General features: G+C 42.3%; 1 protein-coding gene across 5 annotated transcripts in view; it reads right to left on the minus strand.

Annotated features, from left to right (window-relative positions):
- The window catches only part of PDZD2 (PDZ domain containing 2), a 265,174-nt gene that overhangs the window by 11,803 nt on the left and 234,077 nt on the right, over positions 1–19,294 (minus strand). For all 5 annotated transcript variants that reach the window (XM_073681359.1, XM_073681382.1, XM_073681375.1 and 2 more), the window contains 4 exons: positions 16,010–19,055; positions 13,790–13,907; positions 4,052–4,153; positions 2,551–2,818 (listed from right to left, as the gene is read on the minus strand). In XM_073681359.1, coding sequence (XP_073537460.1) covers positions 2,551–2,818; positions 4,052–4,153; positions 13,790–13,907; positions 16,010–19,055 — 3,534 coding nt within the window. The remainder of the gene's footprint in view (positions 1–2,550; positions 2,819–4,051; positions 4,154–13,789; positions 13,908–16,009; positions 19,056–19,294) is intronic.

Raw genomic sequence — 19,294 nt, forward strand, 5'->3', positions numbered from 1 at the left:
GAGGAAAGGAAGAGAGGGAAGAAGAGGAAAGGAAGAGAGGGAAGAAGAGGAAAGGAAGAGAGGGAAGAAGAGGAAAGGAAGAGAGGGAAGAAGAGGAAAGGAAGAGAGGGAAGAGGAGGAAAAGAAGAGAGGGAAGAAGAGGAAAGGAAGAGAGGGAAGAAGAAAGAGGAAAGAAAAGAGAAGAGAGGGAAGAAGAAGAGAGGAAAAAAGGAAAGATAAAGAGGTAGGAAGAGGAAAGGAAACGGAATAGAGGGAAGAAGAGGAAAGGGAAGAGAAGGAAGAAGAGGAAAGGAATGGGAAGAGAAGGAAGAATAATAAAAGGAAAGGGAAGAGATGAAAAGGAAAAAGAGGAAAGAAAAGTGAACAGAAGGAAGAAGAGGAAAGGGAAGAGAGGGAAGAAGAGGAAAGGGATGAGAAGAAAGACAAGCAAAGTAAAGATAAAATAAGAATTAAATAATAATTAAGGAAATAAAGGTAAGAAAGGAAAAATAGAAGAAGGAAAGAATGGACAGATAAAGAAAGAAACATAAGAGAATGGAAGGAAGAAATTAAAGAAAAGCAAAAAGAAAAGAGCTAAGAAAGGGAAGAAAGGAAGGGAGGAAGGGAGAGAAAGAAATGATAGGGAACAAACTGGGAGAAATTGAAGGAAGGAACATAATGCAACAAAAAGAAGTAAATTAAACAATGGGAAAGGAAAGTGGAAATGAAGGACAGGGAACAAAAAGGTAACAAAGGTAGGGAAAAGGGAAATAAAAAATGGTGGGAAAGGAGGGCCTTCTGCCAGGTTGTTGGGTCTCTGCAGTGCTAATAACTTTGTATTCACATGGAACCTGAACCTTAAGTGTGAACAAGACCTCAGCATAACTCAACGGGCGGACCAAGGATTAAATCTTCTGCTAGACTGAGGATAGTCCAGAACAAATCATACACCCACATAAATCACAACTGAATCAAGACTGATGTCCTATTGTTCAAATCAGCGTTCCTGAGTATATCAGGCCCTTTTATCAGTTTATGGAATTGTTATTCATGCACTTGTCTCCTGCAGTACTGCCCTGACTTAAGATTTACCAGGAGGCGCTCATGCTGTAATAATTACCAGTGTGCTATAATTTCGGGTTCCTGACACCAGGCAGCAGCCGCGTCCTCACATTCTGGGGAACATTTCTGATGTCTTAGTAAAGACTTCAACCTGTGTAAACATGGCCGGACAAAGGCTCCGCACACCGGGAACCGCTCCGAGTGTTTGCAGAGCTCTAGACACCGGGCGTGATACATGATTGCTCTTTAATGTACAGTAGGAAAGGAAGTTGTCTGCATTTTGTACAATCCCAGTTCTGCACATTTTCCAAAACTAACAAGAAAAGGCACAGAGGGGCCAGACCCCCATCACAGCTTGTCAGGGGGCTTACATGTGGTCTGCTCTGATGGACAGCGAATGAAAGCTGATGGCTACATTCAGGATTAACACTGAAAGGGGGGGGGGTGCTACGTTCAGGACCCTCAATCTAAAAGCTTTTCTTGAGGACCAAACATGTTTGTGATCACAATGTGTCTATTTACGTTGTAATGCTTCAGTTGCCCTGTGGTGGAGCTGTAGGGAAAAACACTTACTGCCCGCCTGCTACCTCCTCAGGTTACCTTTGGTACTTACTATGTTGAACACCTTTATCTGGGCTTATAAAAAGCTCTACATGTACTGTACTTGGGGTATACTAGAGAAGAAGCTGGACTATAAGGTGCGTCTGCAGACACTGCCCAGTGTTGAAGGGGTTGACTGAAATGAAGACCGAATATTTTTTCCCCCAGAAACAGCACCACATCTGTCTACAGGCTGTGTCAGGTATTGCAGCTCAACCCCATTTAGGATCGCTCCTGGTTCTCTCAAATAGGAAATGCAGAATGATGATTGTTAGTATTTTATATCGGATGTACAGAATTCTTTGTTTGTATCTTTCACAGGGGTCGCAGATGCAAATTTGAGAATTTCTCCACCATGCATTAGGAACAAACTGGATTTCCTACTAAAATCTGCCAGTGAAGGCCGGAGATGCCGGTCCTATCACCCAGGCAGACACATGGTATGTGACGGGTACGTAGCATATTATATTGTGTTCGTTATGTAGTCTGATTATATACGAAAACAGAAAATTGTGATAAATTGCTGTAAAATTGTGCTGCAATTTTTGCAATTAGCCTTTCACTATCCAAAAATTATTGCAAATTTGAGCACCGCTCCGACAAAGATCGGCCACGGCTTGCCGGGCGTTATACCCGGATATTGTGACCTCCTAACGAGCTGCTGTGTTACGAGTCGCCTTCCTGCATGGCGGAGCTCCATCCTATCGCTTTCTTCATTATATACTTTTCTAAAAAATAACTAAAGACAGGTAAGATTCCCCGAACGGCAGAAGTGAGGCTGATTAGTTGTGAGGAGGAGAAGGCGATGTGTAATGTGCATTTCATTAGATGGCGAGAAGCCTCCCGGCCATAATGTGAAACAAATGCGACTTGATATGATTTCCACGTGTCCCCAGTTTAACCTCCTACCTGCATCGGTTGCCATCGAGACATCCCTTCCAGATGTTGGGTGTCTTCCTCCCGTCCCAGACGTGTCTGGTCTGTTCGGCCTCTCGCTGTCGCTCTCCTTTCGGATCACGATGACGGCCTCTCTGTTCAGCTTGGCTCGGTGTAGAGCGCTCAGGGCATCTCCGTGAGCTGCTCCTTGTAGAGAGCAGCCATTGATTGATAGGATGCGGTCTCCTCGATCTACGATGGAGTCACAAGAAGTTGTGGCTTTGGAAAAGACTCTGTGCACCTGAAAGAGCAGGATAATGGATGAATGATTACAACCGATGGGCTGTATGTAGGTGTGTACAGGGCCAGCATGTGGCATCGGATTCTAGGAGACCACCCTGGCGCTCTACCAATGTGGATGCCCCTCTACCATTGCACATAAGAGACACATCATCAGTAAGGCATGAAAGCCAATGTATAGATCCTTGCATCAAGGGGTCAGCTCCACTTCCATCGACAACCCTCCTAAAGTGGCCTGAAGCTAGGCCACCAGGGCAGGGCCATCTCGCTCGGCCACCAGGGCAGGGCCATCTCGCTCGGCCACCAGGGCAGGGCCATCTCGCTCGGCCACCAGGGCGTAATCAGTACGGAAGAAACACACCGGAGAAAAGGGTGGGTGACATCAGTCTGATGTAAGACGGTAGGCATCGGATTCCTGGAATTCAATCCAATCTCTCCAAGTCTCACAGTATATATCATAATGCGCAGACACTTTTTAACCAATTCAGAAACCATTTGTTCCCAAATATCCACCCCTAAATACACATCCCCCATATATCTGTAACTCTTCATGTGGCCTAGACCCCCTAGACCCCTGAATGTCCAATCGGCATAGTTATTTAATGGTGCCACCCCCTTCCCGCTTCCATAATGTGACCTTGTATAACTTTCGGCTTGGAAGCATGAACGTCTTATATTATATCTGCATATGTGGAATATATTCACAGTCATTTCCAGTAATGGTAAAACCATTTGTCTGAGCTTTGCACATAAACCTTTGCCAATCAGTCTGATTTTTTTCTGTGCTTTCCGCACACTGGATCGGCGCCTGGTGATCCACGGCTGAGCAGGTGTCATCTCTGCCTCCAAGGAAAATGGGGCCCGAAGACACGTGAAGAGTAAAGCAGCTGCAGGTGACGGACTTCGCTGGGAATTTACCCTGCTACATAAAAAAAAAAAATGAGGCTGAGCTGCAATACCCCGCACAGCCTGTGGAAAGGTGAGGCGCTCTTTTAAGAACGCCTTTACATTGCTTAGACCAGCACTATGTGTGCCAATGGCCGATATCTGCTGGGGTTTTTTGGTAGTTGATGATACCCAGCAGTTTTGTTCTAATTTCTCCATCTGATGCCCTTTGCCCATTCATTAGTTATAATAACAGATTGGTCGCCCCTTTACGGCTCTGAGCAATCCTATTGAGACTGACTGATTAGCAGAACCGACCAAACGCAAGATTCATCAGACAATCACTTACAGTCACTGCCTTCTGCTCCAGGTCAATTCCTCCGGCAATGCTGAACCCCAGACCAGCCCCCTCCTCTTTACTCAGGACCACGAAGTAGACGTCTTCTTTCTTCTGCAGGGAAAAAAAAAAATCACAGCAAGTTTTACAGGTGTGTTAGTGCGGTAAACTGTACTGGCTGCACATAAGGCACAGACCATAGAAACTGAGACGTCACAACCTCCAAAGTCAATAAAAATCTATTATTATTAGAAAAAAGCACAAAACACAATAAAAATGCCAAATGGAACAACGAGTATAGGAAACAAAAGTTCAGCAAAGTAATAATGAATGAGGTGAAACGAAGGAGCCATAAGGAGGTACATGGGTGTAAAAGGTGAAAAATGTATTACCTTCAATTATGACGTATGGACGCATACACTGAGGGTAGTCAGAGGAAAAGTATATACAATTGTGTAAGAATACATTAACCCAATATTAAAAGAGGGAGGAAGGGGTCAATACCATGTATAAAGTCAAAAAGGTAAGATGTAAAAACATATAAATAAAGTAACCAGACAAACCCTTCGCTATAATAAGTTCAAAACCAGTTAGGAAAACATGAGCATAAATACACACACACACACACACACACACACACATTCATACTAATATATAATACAAAATTGTATATATACATACACACACACACCTGCAATGTTGCACCTGATTGTAACAATATAAACACAAGCAATCCACAAGCTACATGTTATGTAAGAAAAGGAGGTTAAAACACCTTACCCATATCCCAGGGTGTACTCCGCAATACCCCAACGCACGTTTCACTTGGGCTTCTTCATGGGGTAGACCTATCCAAATGTGTGTGCACCCTCTGATCCATGCACGTCACCAGGTATGCTGGACGCAACACTACACTAGTGCGGCTATCACGGCGCACTAACAACTATTATACTAACCTGGCGTGGGTGTTATATATAGATATAACACACACATTTGGATTGCTCTACCCCCTGAAGAAGCCCACGCGAAACATGTACCCCTTTGTGTCTCCTTCGTTTGAGCTCTGTGAACCTCATTCATTATTACTTTGTGGAACTTTTTCTATATTCATTGTGCCATTTGCTACCTAGCATTGTTTTTATTGTGTTTTGTGCGTTTTTTTTTCTAATAAAAATAATATTTTTATTGACTTTGGAGGTCGTGACGTCTCAGTTTATATAGGTCACATTTATCTTGAGTCCTCTCCTATCTAAATGATACTATTGGTCTGGAATACATTTTTTCGTAAATAGGCTTTTGTTGCATTTTTTTTTTTAAATCCGCAGCATGTCAATTTCTGTTGCAGAAATGCGCCTTTCTGGTGCAGATTTTACTCATTCATATCAATGGGGACCCTAAATCCACAGGTTAAACTGTTGCTGCCTGGCATGAATTGTTGTTACAATTTGGTGCACTTCCGCAACAAAAACACATAAAAATGCACAAGTGCGGAAAATGTGCATGGATTTCAAATGCAGAAACACTGCAGATTTCAGAGTGGAAATCTGTGAACTAGTTACGTATGAACATAGTCTAAAGCGTCACCAAGCCTAAAGTGATCCGCTTATAGTGTACTAAGAATCTCTCCATAAAATATGCCGATATGACTCACATTTGCTTTCTGCTCTTCAACTAGTGTGCACAAAAGCAACACAAACATAAATGGCCATAACCTAAAAATCTGCCTCTCAAAAGCAACCTGCCAAATCAAACACTACACATCAAACGCATAAATGTCCAAAGGACGGCCTTGTGGAATTGAGATATCACATTTCAATGACATATACCACAAAGCTGGATATCTTCATAAATATGACCACTAAAAGCACTGTAAGTATGTAAAGATATCATCACGAGAAAAAGGGCAAGAATGGCTAAAAGAAAATACTTAAAAAATGTAAACGATAGATATGAAGCAAATACTAAACCTACAAAAAACAGTTTACGTTTTGGACGTGTATTCTGTGAACAAGTGAACCCAAAGCAATAATTATGTCTGACCATTCATAAGGTTAATGTCAGCTCTGTTCTATGATTTTCATCTCAACCACTAACCCATGGCAAAAGTATAAGGTCCCACTGTACAAGCCCAGACAACAGGAGATTGTATTAAGTACAATTAGTAACCTGACTCCCACCATAAACCTCCAGATAATACAAGCTAAAAAGCAGACTGTAAACCACAAACGAGTTAAATTATTATGTAGTGATACAGAGAGATTTACTGCGCCCGGACATTATAATCTACCGGGTGTGGAGTTTTCAACATGAACATAAAAGAAACCAAAATGAGAGTATATCTAAAGTAAATATGAAGTGATCCTCAGTCATGGGTCAGGCATAGGATACGTTCCCATCGCGGTCCCACATCACCTCTTTTTATATCAACATATCCCAAAATCCTAAAGTAATGCTTTTCATGAATCAGGGCAAATACTTCTCATACTGCAGATTCAATAGGTAATACCTTGACAAAACAAGGCTAGAGAGGATATTTAATTATCTCAAGTTCCAACTCAGACGAGTACTAAATACAGAAGGAGTTGACAAAGCTTTGAAGGGGATCTGACTGTTATGCAATAATGAATCCCCCAAATCCTTTCATAATCAGGTAATTGTACAAGGTTTTTTCTCATATGGGAACTGCTGTAGTTGGACGCATATTAAAAAGTGTTGTCTGTGGTGAGGAAGCCCCTTTGAAATCCAAAAAGACCTCCTTATGAACTCCTTACTCCTTTCATATGTCATATGCCTTATCTTCCGTTCCTGCATTTCACGGTGTTTCTCCTATCCATAAATTTTATTAGGTTACGTCTACATTCTCTACCCAATATAGGGTCTCAAGTAATGGTACAGTATGTTGATATATGGATGGTCATATAGATGATTCCTCAACAGGTATTCTATTCATTGTTTTCATTGTATTTCAGTTTTGAAAGTTTTATGTATGCAAGGTCTTACAATAAACACTTAGCTAAAAGAAGCAGTGCCCACCTGCCTGATCTCCCCAGCTGAAGGTTGCAGAAGAAGCAAGCTGCCTCCCAGCCAAAGCCCCTTCTTTTAAAGTTATTGTGTAATATGCACTAACCCTAGAAAGTGAGGAACGGAGAGGGGAGACCGACACCCCTTGTCATCCGTAAACTTTCTTTTCCAACTCCACCATACAAATGAACTTTAATAACGATCAAGAATTCATGTGCTCTGTATGGGGTGAGCGGAGTAAGCTGCTGCCAGGTGCATGGTAGAATAAAGAGGTCACGTAATTAATTTCAAACTGCATGATCCTTATGTCCCCTGACATTATCTGTTGGGGGGAAGTCGGGATGCCCCAATACGCATCAGTTGGTCGACCAATCCATGTCTGGCTGATTTCTCTCACGTGCATGGTTTGCCTTTACTGATCGATATGCATAAGCACTTGAGGAGATCAGGGGGGTATGGGGTACATAAAACAGACTCCTAAAGACAGAAATATTGGTCATAACATGATCTTGTGCAGTTAATATTTGCGTGTTTATATTTATAATTTTTCACTTTATCGTCCGCTTGAAAACATTTTTTATTCAAGCATAAAAAGTGCAGACAACCCCGCGGCCTGGATCCAACATCATAACACCTTGTTAAATTCATTAACTGTTTATATAAGTGACCTGACATTTGTTCACAATGTGTTATTAATGACCCAACTATTACAAAGAAACTCGCATTTTGAGATTTGTGGTTGCCCCTGACTAAGCAAGAAGGCAATGAACTACATGAAAATAGTTTGTAAGTCTGATCCCAGCCAGATCCTCCACAACGTTCTCAACATGGCCAACTCTGCGAAACTCAAGTCCCAACTTGGACCTCAAAAATGTCCCTCCAGTCCATGCCAGACAGGCATCCACAGGTCCAAACCATAAAACGTCTCACATCTCCTCTCCGAGAGCTTCTAACAGAATTCCTGTCCATCAGACGTTGGCTGCCCTGCTGGTGACCCCGCTCTGGACGCTCAGTGCCCTTTATGGGACCCATCGCGCTGCCTACAAGATGGGATGTACTTTATATATTAGTTATATGCTGCTGTAAAGAGAATTGACCCAAAGCAAAATTTGAGGAACCTGGGGAATTATAAAGAATTGCATCGCTGTCTGGAAGGAAAGGAAACATCATAAATCTGGAATAAATCCCATTAGCAACTAAAATTACATGCAGGAAAGACATCTTTATTTGTAGGTTAAAGTTTATTTTTTTATATATTAAGATGTATTTATTCAGATATATAATATTATATAGTAAGTTGAAAAATGTTAGAGTTGAGCAAAAAGGTTTGCAGGACCCTGGTCCAGCAGCCATGCCGGTAATTTAGAGTACTGCAAACCACCTACTACCCTCGAGATCCCCAGCGCCTCTTATGGTTTGTGTTTTTTTTTCTATGTTTGCCAATGTAGGCAGGGATTGGGGTTTCCAAATGTTTTCAGCAGATTCATCTAGTGCGACTTTTTAAAAATGTGCCATTTTTTTCAGCAAATATACTCCAGTCCCCCCTAAAGTCATTTTTGTATGCCTGTAATTTCTGCGACATGCAACTTGTTACTCTACAAGGGCATCAAAAAGTTTAAAAGACAAAAATGATGAGCATTTTTTATTTTGCACAAAATTCATGAAACTCGTGCACCGTTTTGAAGAACTTTGCACAAAAAAAAAAAAAAAACACAAATCGGAATTTTTGTGTTTTGAATGTCCACCATTTTTAAGATGTTTTCGGTCAGTGAATGGAAACATTTCTGTAAGATTCAGCAGCTGTGCATGTAAGGGTGGCCATATTGAAGCACATACTTCTTTCTTGTATTGTCTGTTTATGGGTGGTCATATTGGAGCACACTCTTCCTTTCTGTACTATTTGTATAGTGGCAACTATATTGAAGCACACACTTCATCCCTGTACTGTCTTTATAGTGAAGGCCATATTGGAGCACACATTTCCTGTATTATCTGTACAGAGGCAGCCATACTGAAGACAACACACTTCCGCCTCCTTTATTGTCTGTATAAGGGTGGCCATATTAAAGCACATAGTTCCCTCCTGTATGGTCTGTACAGGGGTGGATGTTTTGGAGTTGCACACTTCCTTGTACTGTCAGTATAGAGGCGGCCATATTGGAGTACACACATCCTGCACTGTCTGTCTAGTAGCGGCCATATTGGAGCACACACTTCCTGTATTGTCTGTCTAGTAGCGGCCATATTGGAGCACACACTTCCTTCCTGTATTGTCTGTATAGAGGCGGCTATATTGGAGCACACACTTCCCTCTGGTATTGTCTGTATAGAGGCGGCCATATTGGAGCATACACTTCCCTCCTGTATTGTCTGTATAGAGGCAGCCATATTGGAGCACACACTTCCCTCCTGTATTGTCTGTATAGAGGCGGCCATATTGGAGCACACACTTCCTTCCTGTATTGTCTGCATAGAGGCGGCCATATTGGAACACACACTTCCTTGTACTGTCTGTATAGAGGCGGCCATATTGGAGCACACACTTCCCTCCTGTATTGTCTGTATAGAGGCGGCCATATTGGAGCACACACTTCCTTGTACTGTCTGTATAGAGGCGGCCATATTGGAGCACACACTTCCCTCCTGTATTGTCTGTATAGAGGCGGCCATATTGGAGCACACACTTCCCTCCTGTATTGTCTGTATAGAGGCGGCCATATTGGAGTGCACACATCCTGCACTGTCTGTCTAGTAGCGGCTATATTGGAGCACACACTTCCTTCCTGTGTTGTCTGTATAGAGGCGGCTATATTGGAGCATACACTTCCCTCCTGTATTGTCTGTATAGAGGCAGCCATATTGGAGCACACACTTCCCTCCAGTATTGTCTGTATAGAGGCGGCCATATTGGAGCATACACTTCCCTCCTGTATTGTCTGTATAGAGGCAGCCATATTGGAGCACACACTTCCCTCCTGTATTGTCTGTATAGAGGCGGCCATATTGGAGCACACACTTCCTTCCTGTATTGTCTGCATAGAGGCGGCCATATTGGAACACACACTTCCTTGTACTGTCTGTATAGAGGCGGCCATATTGGAGCACACACTTCCCTCCTGTATTGTCTGTATAGAGGCGGCCATATTGGAGCACACACTTCCCTCCTGTATTGTCTGTATAGAGGCGGCCATATTGGAGTGCACACATCCTGCACTGTCTGTCTAGTAGCGGCTATATTGGAGCACACACTTCCTTCCTGTGTTGTCTGTATAGAGGAGGCCATGTTGGAGCACACACTTCCTTCCTCTGGTGTCTGTATAGAGGAGGCCATATTGGAGCACACACTTCCTTCCTTTATTGTCGGTATAGAGGAGGCCATGTTGGAGCACACACTTCCTTCCTGTATTGTCGGTATAGAGGAGGCCATATTGGAGCATACACTTCCCTCCTGTATTGTCTTTATAGTAGCGGCCATATTGGAGCACACACTTCCGTCCTGTGTTGTCTGTATAGAGGCGGCCAAATTGGAGCACACACTTCCCTCCTGTATTTTCTGTATAGAGGCGGCCATATTGGAGCACACACTTCCTTCCTGTGTTGTCAGTATAGAGGCGGCCATATTGGAGCACACACTTCCTTCCTGTATTGTCTGTATAGAGGCGGCCATATTGGAGCACACACTTCCTTCCTCTGTTGCCTGTATAGAGGAGGCTATATTGGAGCACACACTTCCTTCCTGTGTTGTCTGTATAGAGGTGGCCATATTGGAGCACACACTTCCGTCCTGTGTTGTCTGTATAGAGGCGGCCATATTGGAGCACACATTTCCCTCCTGTATTGTCTTTATAGTAGCGGCCATATTGGAGCACACTTCCTTCCTGTACTATCAGTATAGAGGAGGCCATATTGGAGCACACACTTCCTTCCTGTACTGTCTGTATAGAGGAGGCCATATTAGAGCCCACACTTCCTTCCTGTATTGTCTGCATAGAGGAGGGTATATAGACAATCCAGGAGTGATGAAGTAATATCAGGAGTGATGAAGTGCAAAAAGGCCAAAGAGTGGCATGGGAGCTGCATACAGTTTTATCAGTGAGTATAATACAGTGTCGCTATCCTGCCTTACCAAGTCTTCCACCAGTGCAATACAGCTGTCATCAACTCCCTTCCCCTCTGTTGACTCGGCCCCAGTCTACACAGCAAAGCTGACTAGTGAAGCAGGAGATTTCAGCCTAGTATGTGTGCTCCAATGGCCAATATGAAAGATAGAATAATTTAAGATTTGTCTTTATAAATAAGTCATTACATTTAAACCACCATCGTTTTAGGAGGGTATTGTAGGCTACAAAATAATCACTTATCCATTGGATAAGTGATGTTAGTATGGTAAATGTCCGATATTAGTCAATTTACCAGGATTTTTATCCCCAATTTTTTCCTGGCTCTGCCCTGACCGCAAGACGTCATCCGGGAAGATCATCCAATCACACATTTGCCTTTCCGCTCCATTCACTAGCGAGTGATTGGGTGTCCTGGTCACTACCAGAGATCATTACTGGAGCGCCATGGGGCCGACTACTCCACTCAACTCCTCCTGGCGGCAGATTTGGTGCCAGGGAATAAGAGGGGACATAAGACCCCCATTCTGGCTATCAGTGGGTGATCCACTGGAAAGAGGATAATTTTTGCCTTCCCCTGGATCCAGCAGGATCATTACATTTCTTACTGCTTATTTCCAGTTACTATCAATCCCAGACAAATAGAAAACAGATATAACAACTGCTTCCCAAGGACCGCATGTGTTTCATGCTTGATGGACCAGTGACCGCCTGTGATTTCCCATTAGCTATCCAGAACGCGAGTGTAGAATAAATGGGCTTTCGGTATTAGCCCCCTATAATGTCAGCAGAGACCCTGCGCCTCTTCATTCATCAATTATTTGCACGTTAACAAATTCCAGAACTGTGAAAACTTTTGGCAGCTTCTCCCCAAGATCAACAGATTTCTTAAAATATTAGACAGGCCAAATAAATTGTGAAATGCCTTACCACCCAGACATCTTCACGAACTCGTGTCAACCCCGAAAACGCGATACATATGGTACCAAAAAAGAAACAAAACTCTCACACACTCAGCGATTTCATCTCATCTGAGCAAAAAAAAAAAGCAATTAGGATATTTCTACAACCGCAAAACTAAAGACGGTGAAATCAACCTAAGTAAACAGTAGACACCCCTGACCACAAATATGCCAAAGAACATTACTAGCGGTGCGAGCGGCCACCAGACGGCCTAGTAGGCAGGGATTTCATTTCGTACTCTATCCTCCTCTTGGTACATTTCCAATAACATGTTAGTAGGGTCGCCTAGTTTAGAAAACCTATTTTTTAACGCTCGATTAGGCAGCTCTGACTTCACAAATCAGGACCCACTTCTATAACCTAGAAGTGGCTACAAAAATTTATTAGTTGCGCTGGAGGACCCAATACGTCCACATATTACATGGACAGTGTAATACTTCATTTCACCTGTGGCGGCACTGCAGGGAAATTTAACAGTCTAAAAAATTAAAGCTGATCACTTGGGGGCTCACATCTAAATATGGACGTTATGGTTATAAGAGGAGTCCCATTGTGATAACACAATGGTACCCAACCTCATGTTTGGGGGTCTGAAGACGAGAACTGCAAGGAGAGATTTTTGGGAAAAGTTTCCAGACTAAAAATAACTGACTAAATTTCGCAATGTCACAACCGGTTTACAATGGTGCATCGAACCCATACACAGGACCTGTCACTTGCCATAAAGAAGTCATTTTTTACCAGGCGGAAATGCCGCTGTTCTCCTGAATCCGGCAATGTTTATTTTTTGTTCCTGCTCCTCTCCCTTCCGGAGATATGGCCCCCTCTCTTCCCAGTTAATAAATCTGTTTTGTTAGCCAAGAGGGCGTGGTCCTCAAGAAGACTCCCACAGAGAAGAGTTTGAGGAGGACGCCCAGTTGGCTAAAACTACTAGATTTATATACAGGGAAAAGGAGGTCATATCTCAGGAACAGAGAGGAGCAGGAACTAAAGAAAAACATCGCCGGATTCAGGAGAACAGCAGCATTTACTCCAGGACATAAAAAATAACATTTATGACATATTGAATAGATGATCTACTATCAGGCAACCAATTTTTCCAAGCCCCATACATTGATTAAGGCTTCTTGTTTAACCTTTGACAAATGTCATCTAAGGGGTTCGCTAGTTTAGACATGTTAACCCATTAATGTTTTCAACATTTGAATTTGGACATCTGTCACCCCTGTGGGTATACTTGGATTCTCTTTCAGCATCGGATGTCACTTGACCACTGCAGCCATTCAGTAGCCAGTGGTCATGTACCATCTGAACCAGAAGACAGAGCTAGATCACTGTTTTTTTCTGGCTCAAATAGCATATGACCACTGCAGCCAATCAATAGTCACTGACTGGCTGCAGTGGTCATGTAACATTCCCGCCAGAAGTGGGTGTGAGGATACTGGTGGACAGCAGTAATGAAGAGTGAGGGGTATCTGATGCTTTTGGTTTTTTTATGTTATCTTAAGACCACCATGCATGCATTTTTAAAATTATATTAAAAAAGAGGTGGAAATCTCCTTTTAGGCATAGAGAACCTGCATGGATATTCGGAAAACCGTCTATTTTCTATGTTAAATGCAGTAGGAATAAAATGGTCTTCGCTCACCTCAACTTGCGTTTTCGCCTCTTGCATCAGGGCGATAATATCGGATTTGGATTCTACAGAAGTCAAAACCGCCTGGAGCTTTTGTTGGTCCCTGGTGGAGACGATGAGCTGATCCAAGCTAAACACAAACAGATCATTAGACGGGACGACAGCCTGGCACAGACATCGCATCGCCAGAGACTTTCCAAACGCAGATTTCCAAAATGATTTACCTGGATCTTGTCTGGGCAAGTGATATTGAGAAACAGAAAAGTCACGGGGCTATTTGCAAATGTGATTGGAAACATTTGGAATCAGCCTTTGATGATCGCTCCAAATTTAAAAGACTCACTTATGGTTGTGAAATGGGCGAAATACAACCATTAAAAGTTAGAAGAAAAAAAAAGGAAGAAAATAATACTTTTAAGTACGTCTTTCAAGAGGCAGGAGCAGAGGTCGCCAATAAAGGGATAACCATGTGGTAAGAAAACGCACTAATGCCAACCTTGTCCCCAAATTTCATACATGTTAACTGGAGGGGAATCAGATTTCCCTATAAAGTATTTTTTACGTCCTTGAATTAAAGGTTCATACGTCGTGTACAGATATTTGACCGGACCCTGCAGGGAGGCACATGGAGTATAAGTATGACAAAACATGAGAGAATCGATTCCACGCATATAGAACTTTTGGGTATTTGCCAAGTTCGGTGAATTAGAGCAATTTGTGATTTGGGTGAATTTTACACGTTGCTGAAGATTGTATCAGCCAGAGAGGGCTTTGCAGCTAACACATCACATGGTATAGCACAGCAATCAGAACACACTCTCTCAGACTGTATAAAAGCAAAGGCAGGGGAATGCAGCAGCCATTGTGGGATGAATCTGGATAGGGAGAAAATGTCAAGATCTCAGCCATTAAGATAGGGAGATTCAGCCAAAAAACACTGAATAAACTGTACAGAAAGTGTGCGACAGCACAGCAGTAAAGAACAGTTACCACCCATTTCCACTTAGCCAAGTATGTTGATGTCACTTAGACATTAACATCATCCACGACAGTGGTTTGTTGCCACCTGACGGGATAGGGAGTACCCTCTTACCTGACGACTATCGTGGTTCTCCTTTTGATTATCCCACCTGTTGCGGTGTGATGCACATGTGACGTTGCATCAGACAAAGAAGAACTATGAAAGTCGCCAAGTAAGAGGCGGCACTCCCTCCCTCTACCGTTCAACGGCCACAGACCACAGTCATGGCTGATGGAATGAGACTTGCAAATAAATTCACACCAATTCTAATTACTAAGGCTGTGCTTGTGTTAAAGAGCTTGAAACAAATTGGATATAGTCCTAGGAGACCCTCAGAGTGTTACACGCGTCTCTTCAGGGCAACTTTTTTAGCAACTTGAGAAAGTTTAATCTTTGATGTGGTCTTTGGTCAGAATCAGCTGAGAGGAGCTCAGAAAAAGACAAATAAAAGAGTAACTAACTCCCCGTTAGACCATCATGGTAGCAGTCTGATGTTGCTCAGTTAAACCATTTTGGAACCAGCAATAGACAGAGCAACACAGAGGCTATAAAAGGCAAACAGTGCAAAATTTGTAATGAAACCCAATAGCAAAACTGGGTTTTAGACCGAATTAGATGCATTTAAGTAAAAAAAATTGTCCCAACATGAGAAAAATACCTAAAGATTGATGAAATTGCCAATAAGGCTAACCCTACTTGCCCTACACCTTGACTGATGATAGGTCCACTTTAAAGAAAATATTGTGGTTTTAAAAAGAAAAAATTGTAGAAATAAAATACAGTTTCAAAAATGTCAATTGTGTTTTTTTTTTTGTTGCATTTTTGTGCAGTCTTAAAAGGAATATCTGAAAAACTGTTCAGTAAGTAGAAGCAGGGGGGTGTATCAAAGGACAGATAGGTGTGCCGGGTGTGAGGTTCATACCCATGCCAATGGGTTTATCGATGCGTCACTGGGTACATTTACATCTCCATGCAAAAAAAGTCACATAAAATCCATGGACCTGAGGACAACTGAACGATATATATAGGGAGCTGGATGTAAGTACATAATCAGGCGTGTTTACCATTCAAAAAATGTTGGTAACCAATGCTATAGAATTTATAACCCACTACTGGTTGTCACCATTGACCAAGAACATTTTTGACCCATTGGATGATCTCCCATTCCTACCTATATAGAATTATGATTCTCATATTCAGACATGTCTCACCTGACTGACCAGGATCTTCGTGCGAGTTCCCCGTCCTGCACCATTTCACTGTCATACTCAGCGGCTCCACAGCTATTGTCCCGAGATCTTATCCGAGCAGACAATGCATCGCTTCTTGTAGGCTTGATCTCCAGTTCTGTTTTATACTGTGGGGATTTCGATTCTACAGAGAAGTCCTCACTGCACAGCTTGTCAAGGTCTGGCATGCTCAATGCTCTCAACTCTCGCAGCTTAGAACGAGACAAAGATGGCCGTATATGGCTTGAAGTTGTCCTGCTTTTCCTAACCTGCACAGCCTGTACAGATGGCTCTGTTTTTTCGGTCCTAGATGGTTCAGGGACAGGAACTTCCTTAACAGGGTCTACAGGCATTTTTTCGGTATAAGTTAAGGCCACACTTGATGGAGATTTTTTGATTTGCGCTGCTAAGGACACTTCACTTTGGTTGTCACTACAAGAACTTAAACTACGTCTCAAAACTTTTGTGTGGTCATTGGATTGTGAATTGAGTGTCACCGAACCGGAAGATCTTCTACTTAGAGGTGGTTTACTCGAAAATGGAGCGTTGTTAATTTCAATCACTTTCATGACGCTTTTATCAAAATTTACGAGATTTTCAAATGACTTGATCCTTTGCTTGACGGTCAGGGATGACACCGTTTCATGGGGCCAGTTAAGTTCATAATAATAGTTCCTCTTGATCGTTCTTAACACGTCGCTTCTTAAGGAGTTTTTCACTTTAGAGTCTTGTTTCTCTAAAATGGCTTTAGAAAAATCTTCAGTGATGCAGTCATCCATACTTTGATCTGACGTTGGTGAAACCAGAAGATCATCTACAAGACTTTCCTTTCCATGCATCACGTCCAGGTCCAAGATATTAGGTAGTTGTAAGGGCATGGAATAAGTTCTTGTCACGGATTTGGACCCACTAGGTGGCTTCTCCGTAAAGTTCATCTCTGACTTGTGTTTGGGGGATTTGAAAACCAGAGCAAATTCCCTATTGTTGGAAATTTCACTTTTATTAACAAAGTCATTTTTACAAGACATTTGGAGTCCGCTGCACAGCGAAGGTGATAATTTTACCTCCATGAATGTACGTTGAATATCTTGGCTTTCCAGTTGATCTTCGCTAAGTGCGAGAGAAGCAACACGCTGCGTCGCCTTTTTGGATGCAGTGAGGTTCCTACAAAGTCCATTTAGGCTTCTTCTCGATTTGCTGTCACCTACTGTGTCCATTTTTCTGCTGGGACTATTTGTGCTTGCTCCCTGAATCTTTTCTCCATTTTCCAGACCTTTTTCCATATTTAAACTAGAAATATTTACTAAAGAGCCATTTTCCTGCCGTCCTTCAAGTGGACTTTTCTTTGCTCCTCTAAAATTTGACTTTTCGTTGGATTGAGTATTTGACTTGGGGCTTAAACCTGAAGAAGAATCAGCTTTAGACAAAGGCAGAACATTTTTCAACTTTTGATCATTCTCATAAGTTTTGGAGTTTCTGGTTGCTGTCTCTCTGGGAGAAGAGAGGACATCAGTCATGGTGGACCTCTTAGGAAGAAGTTTAGGTGATGGTTGCGGAGATGATTTTCTGCAGTCATAACTTTCAGTCCTTGGTTTTCCTTGATCAGTGTTTGGTCTGTTTCTGCTTTTAATGCAGAGACCTTTCAGTTTGGGTCCTGGTTTAGGCATCTGAGCACTAAGTACCTCAAAGTTACTACCCAGAGACCTCTTGTTTTCATGATGTACTTTTGCAGCAGCATTATTATTTACCTTGTTTTCCACATTTGAGGTTTTTATTGCTAAGCTTTTGCTGGCTCTTGGCTCAGTTTTGCCCTTTGTGTCTTTATCAAGTGTTGTAGGTGATTTGTTGCGTTTGCTTGTAGAAGGGGATTTGGTGACACCAATGGATTCTTGAGAACAACCACCGGACCTTTTATTATCGTTTCTATCAGATATTTTATGGTCCACAAGAGAGGACCCCATATCTACCACACCGTGAGCTTTTATACAAAATGGAGTGTTAGTGTCCATAGTATCACTACATAAAGGCACCTTTGTACCACCAGTTCTGATTAATTCCTTTCCAAGATCTTCGGCATTTAAGGCACAATGATTATTGAGTTCCTGAGTATCTATAAGAGTCCGATCTAGCATATTTCCAGGAACTTCTTGGTCTACAGTAATGGAACCTCGGCTAGAAGTTTGTAGATCATTGACAGAAGGAGAAGCGGTATCCAGTTTCATATGTCCAGGTTCACTATTAATATGTACCGGTGGATAAAACGGAGATGTCCTGGAAATGTCAATATCCTCTTTTTTATAACCACAACATATTTCAATTTGCTCCTCCTCAGAATCTGTGGTGGTTTGAGTTTCCGACACAAAAGACTGGTTCTGAAGGGATGAAATCATGTCACTCGTAGAATCGGAAGGAATTTCCAGTAAAGATTCGCTGTCGGAGTCATCCACAGCTCCATACATGGAAGTTGAAATATCGATCGAGCTACTTTCAAATTTTTCGGAAAGTGAGAAGTCTTCAGTCAAATTTCTACAGTAATTACTTAAACTGGTTTTATTGATAACTATAGAGTTTTCTAAAGGAATGGAGTCCAAAACGGAAAATCCCAGGTGGTTGGCAATGCCATCCATCGGACTGGCAGAGTTTGTAGGCATACAAGATAGCTCAAGAGGAGTTATGTCGCGTTGACATGAAATAACGTGTTCCGGAATCGCGCTACAATCTAAGCCGTCACCTTGGTTTAGCCTAATTTTAGTTTGAGGGACAGACCCATCATCTTGTACCTCGAGAATAAACTCATCGATATTGGTGACGGGACTGCCACCACAGTGACCCGGTGAGGAGCAATACTTGACTTGGTGTTTATCCTTCTTTGTGGCCAGTTCAGAAGAACTTAACATAGAATCAACCATCGGACAGTCGTTCACAGTCTCGCATCCTTGTAATTTTTCCATCGATGGTAATTCTTTTTGGTCAGGTCTGCTAGTGTCTGCTCCTGTCGCCATAATAATATGAGACAACCTGTCAACAGCTGTAAAAAAAAAAAAAAAAATGAAAAAATTATGGTCAGTTGAACATAGTTTCTGTACTTTAATTTACATTTCCAGCCATCTGTAGACAGAACAGCATATTTATCACCATTGCTGGCAACCAATGCTGAATTGCCAGAAAACGGCCAACAATATGGACTGTAGGAAACCAAACAGGAGGTTTCCCCTCTAATTACAGCAGGGATCACATTTCGTAGACTTATTACCAACATTATTTAAG

This window comes from Phyllobates terribilis, unplaced genomic scaffold, assembly GCF_046119375.1.
Source record: "Phyllobates terribilis strain yellow unplaced genomic scaffold, ASM4611937v1 Scaffold_1__5_contigs__length_1240528914, whole genome shotgun sequence".
Taxonomy (NCBI): Eukaryota; Metazoa; Chordata; class Amphibia; order Anura; family Dendrobatidae; genus Phyllobates; species Phyllobates terribilis.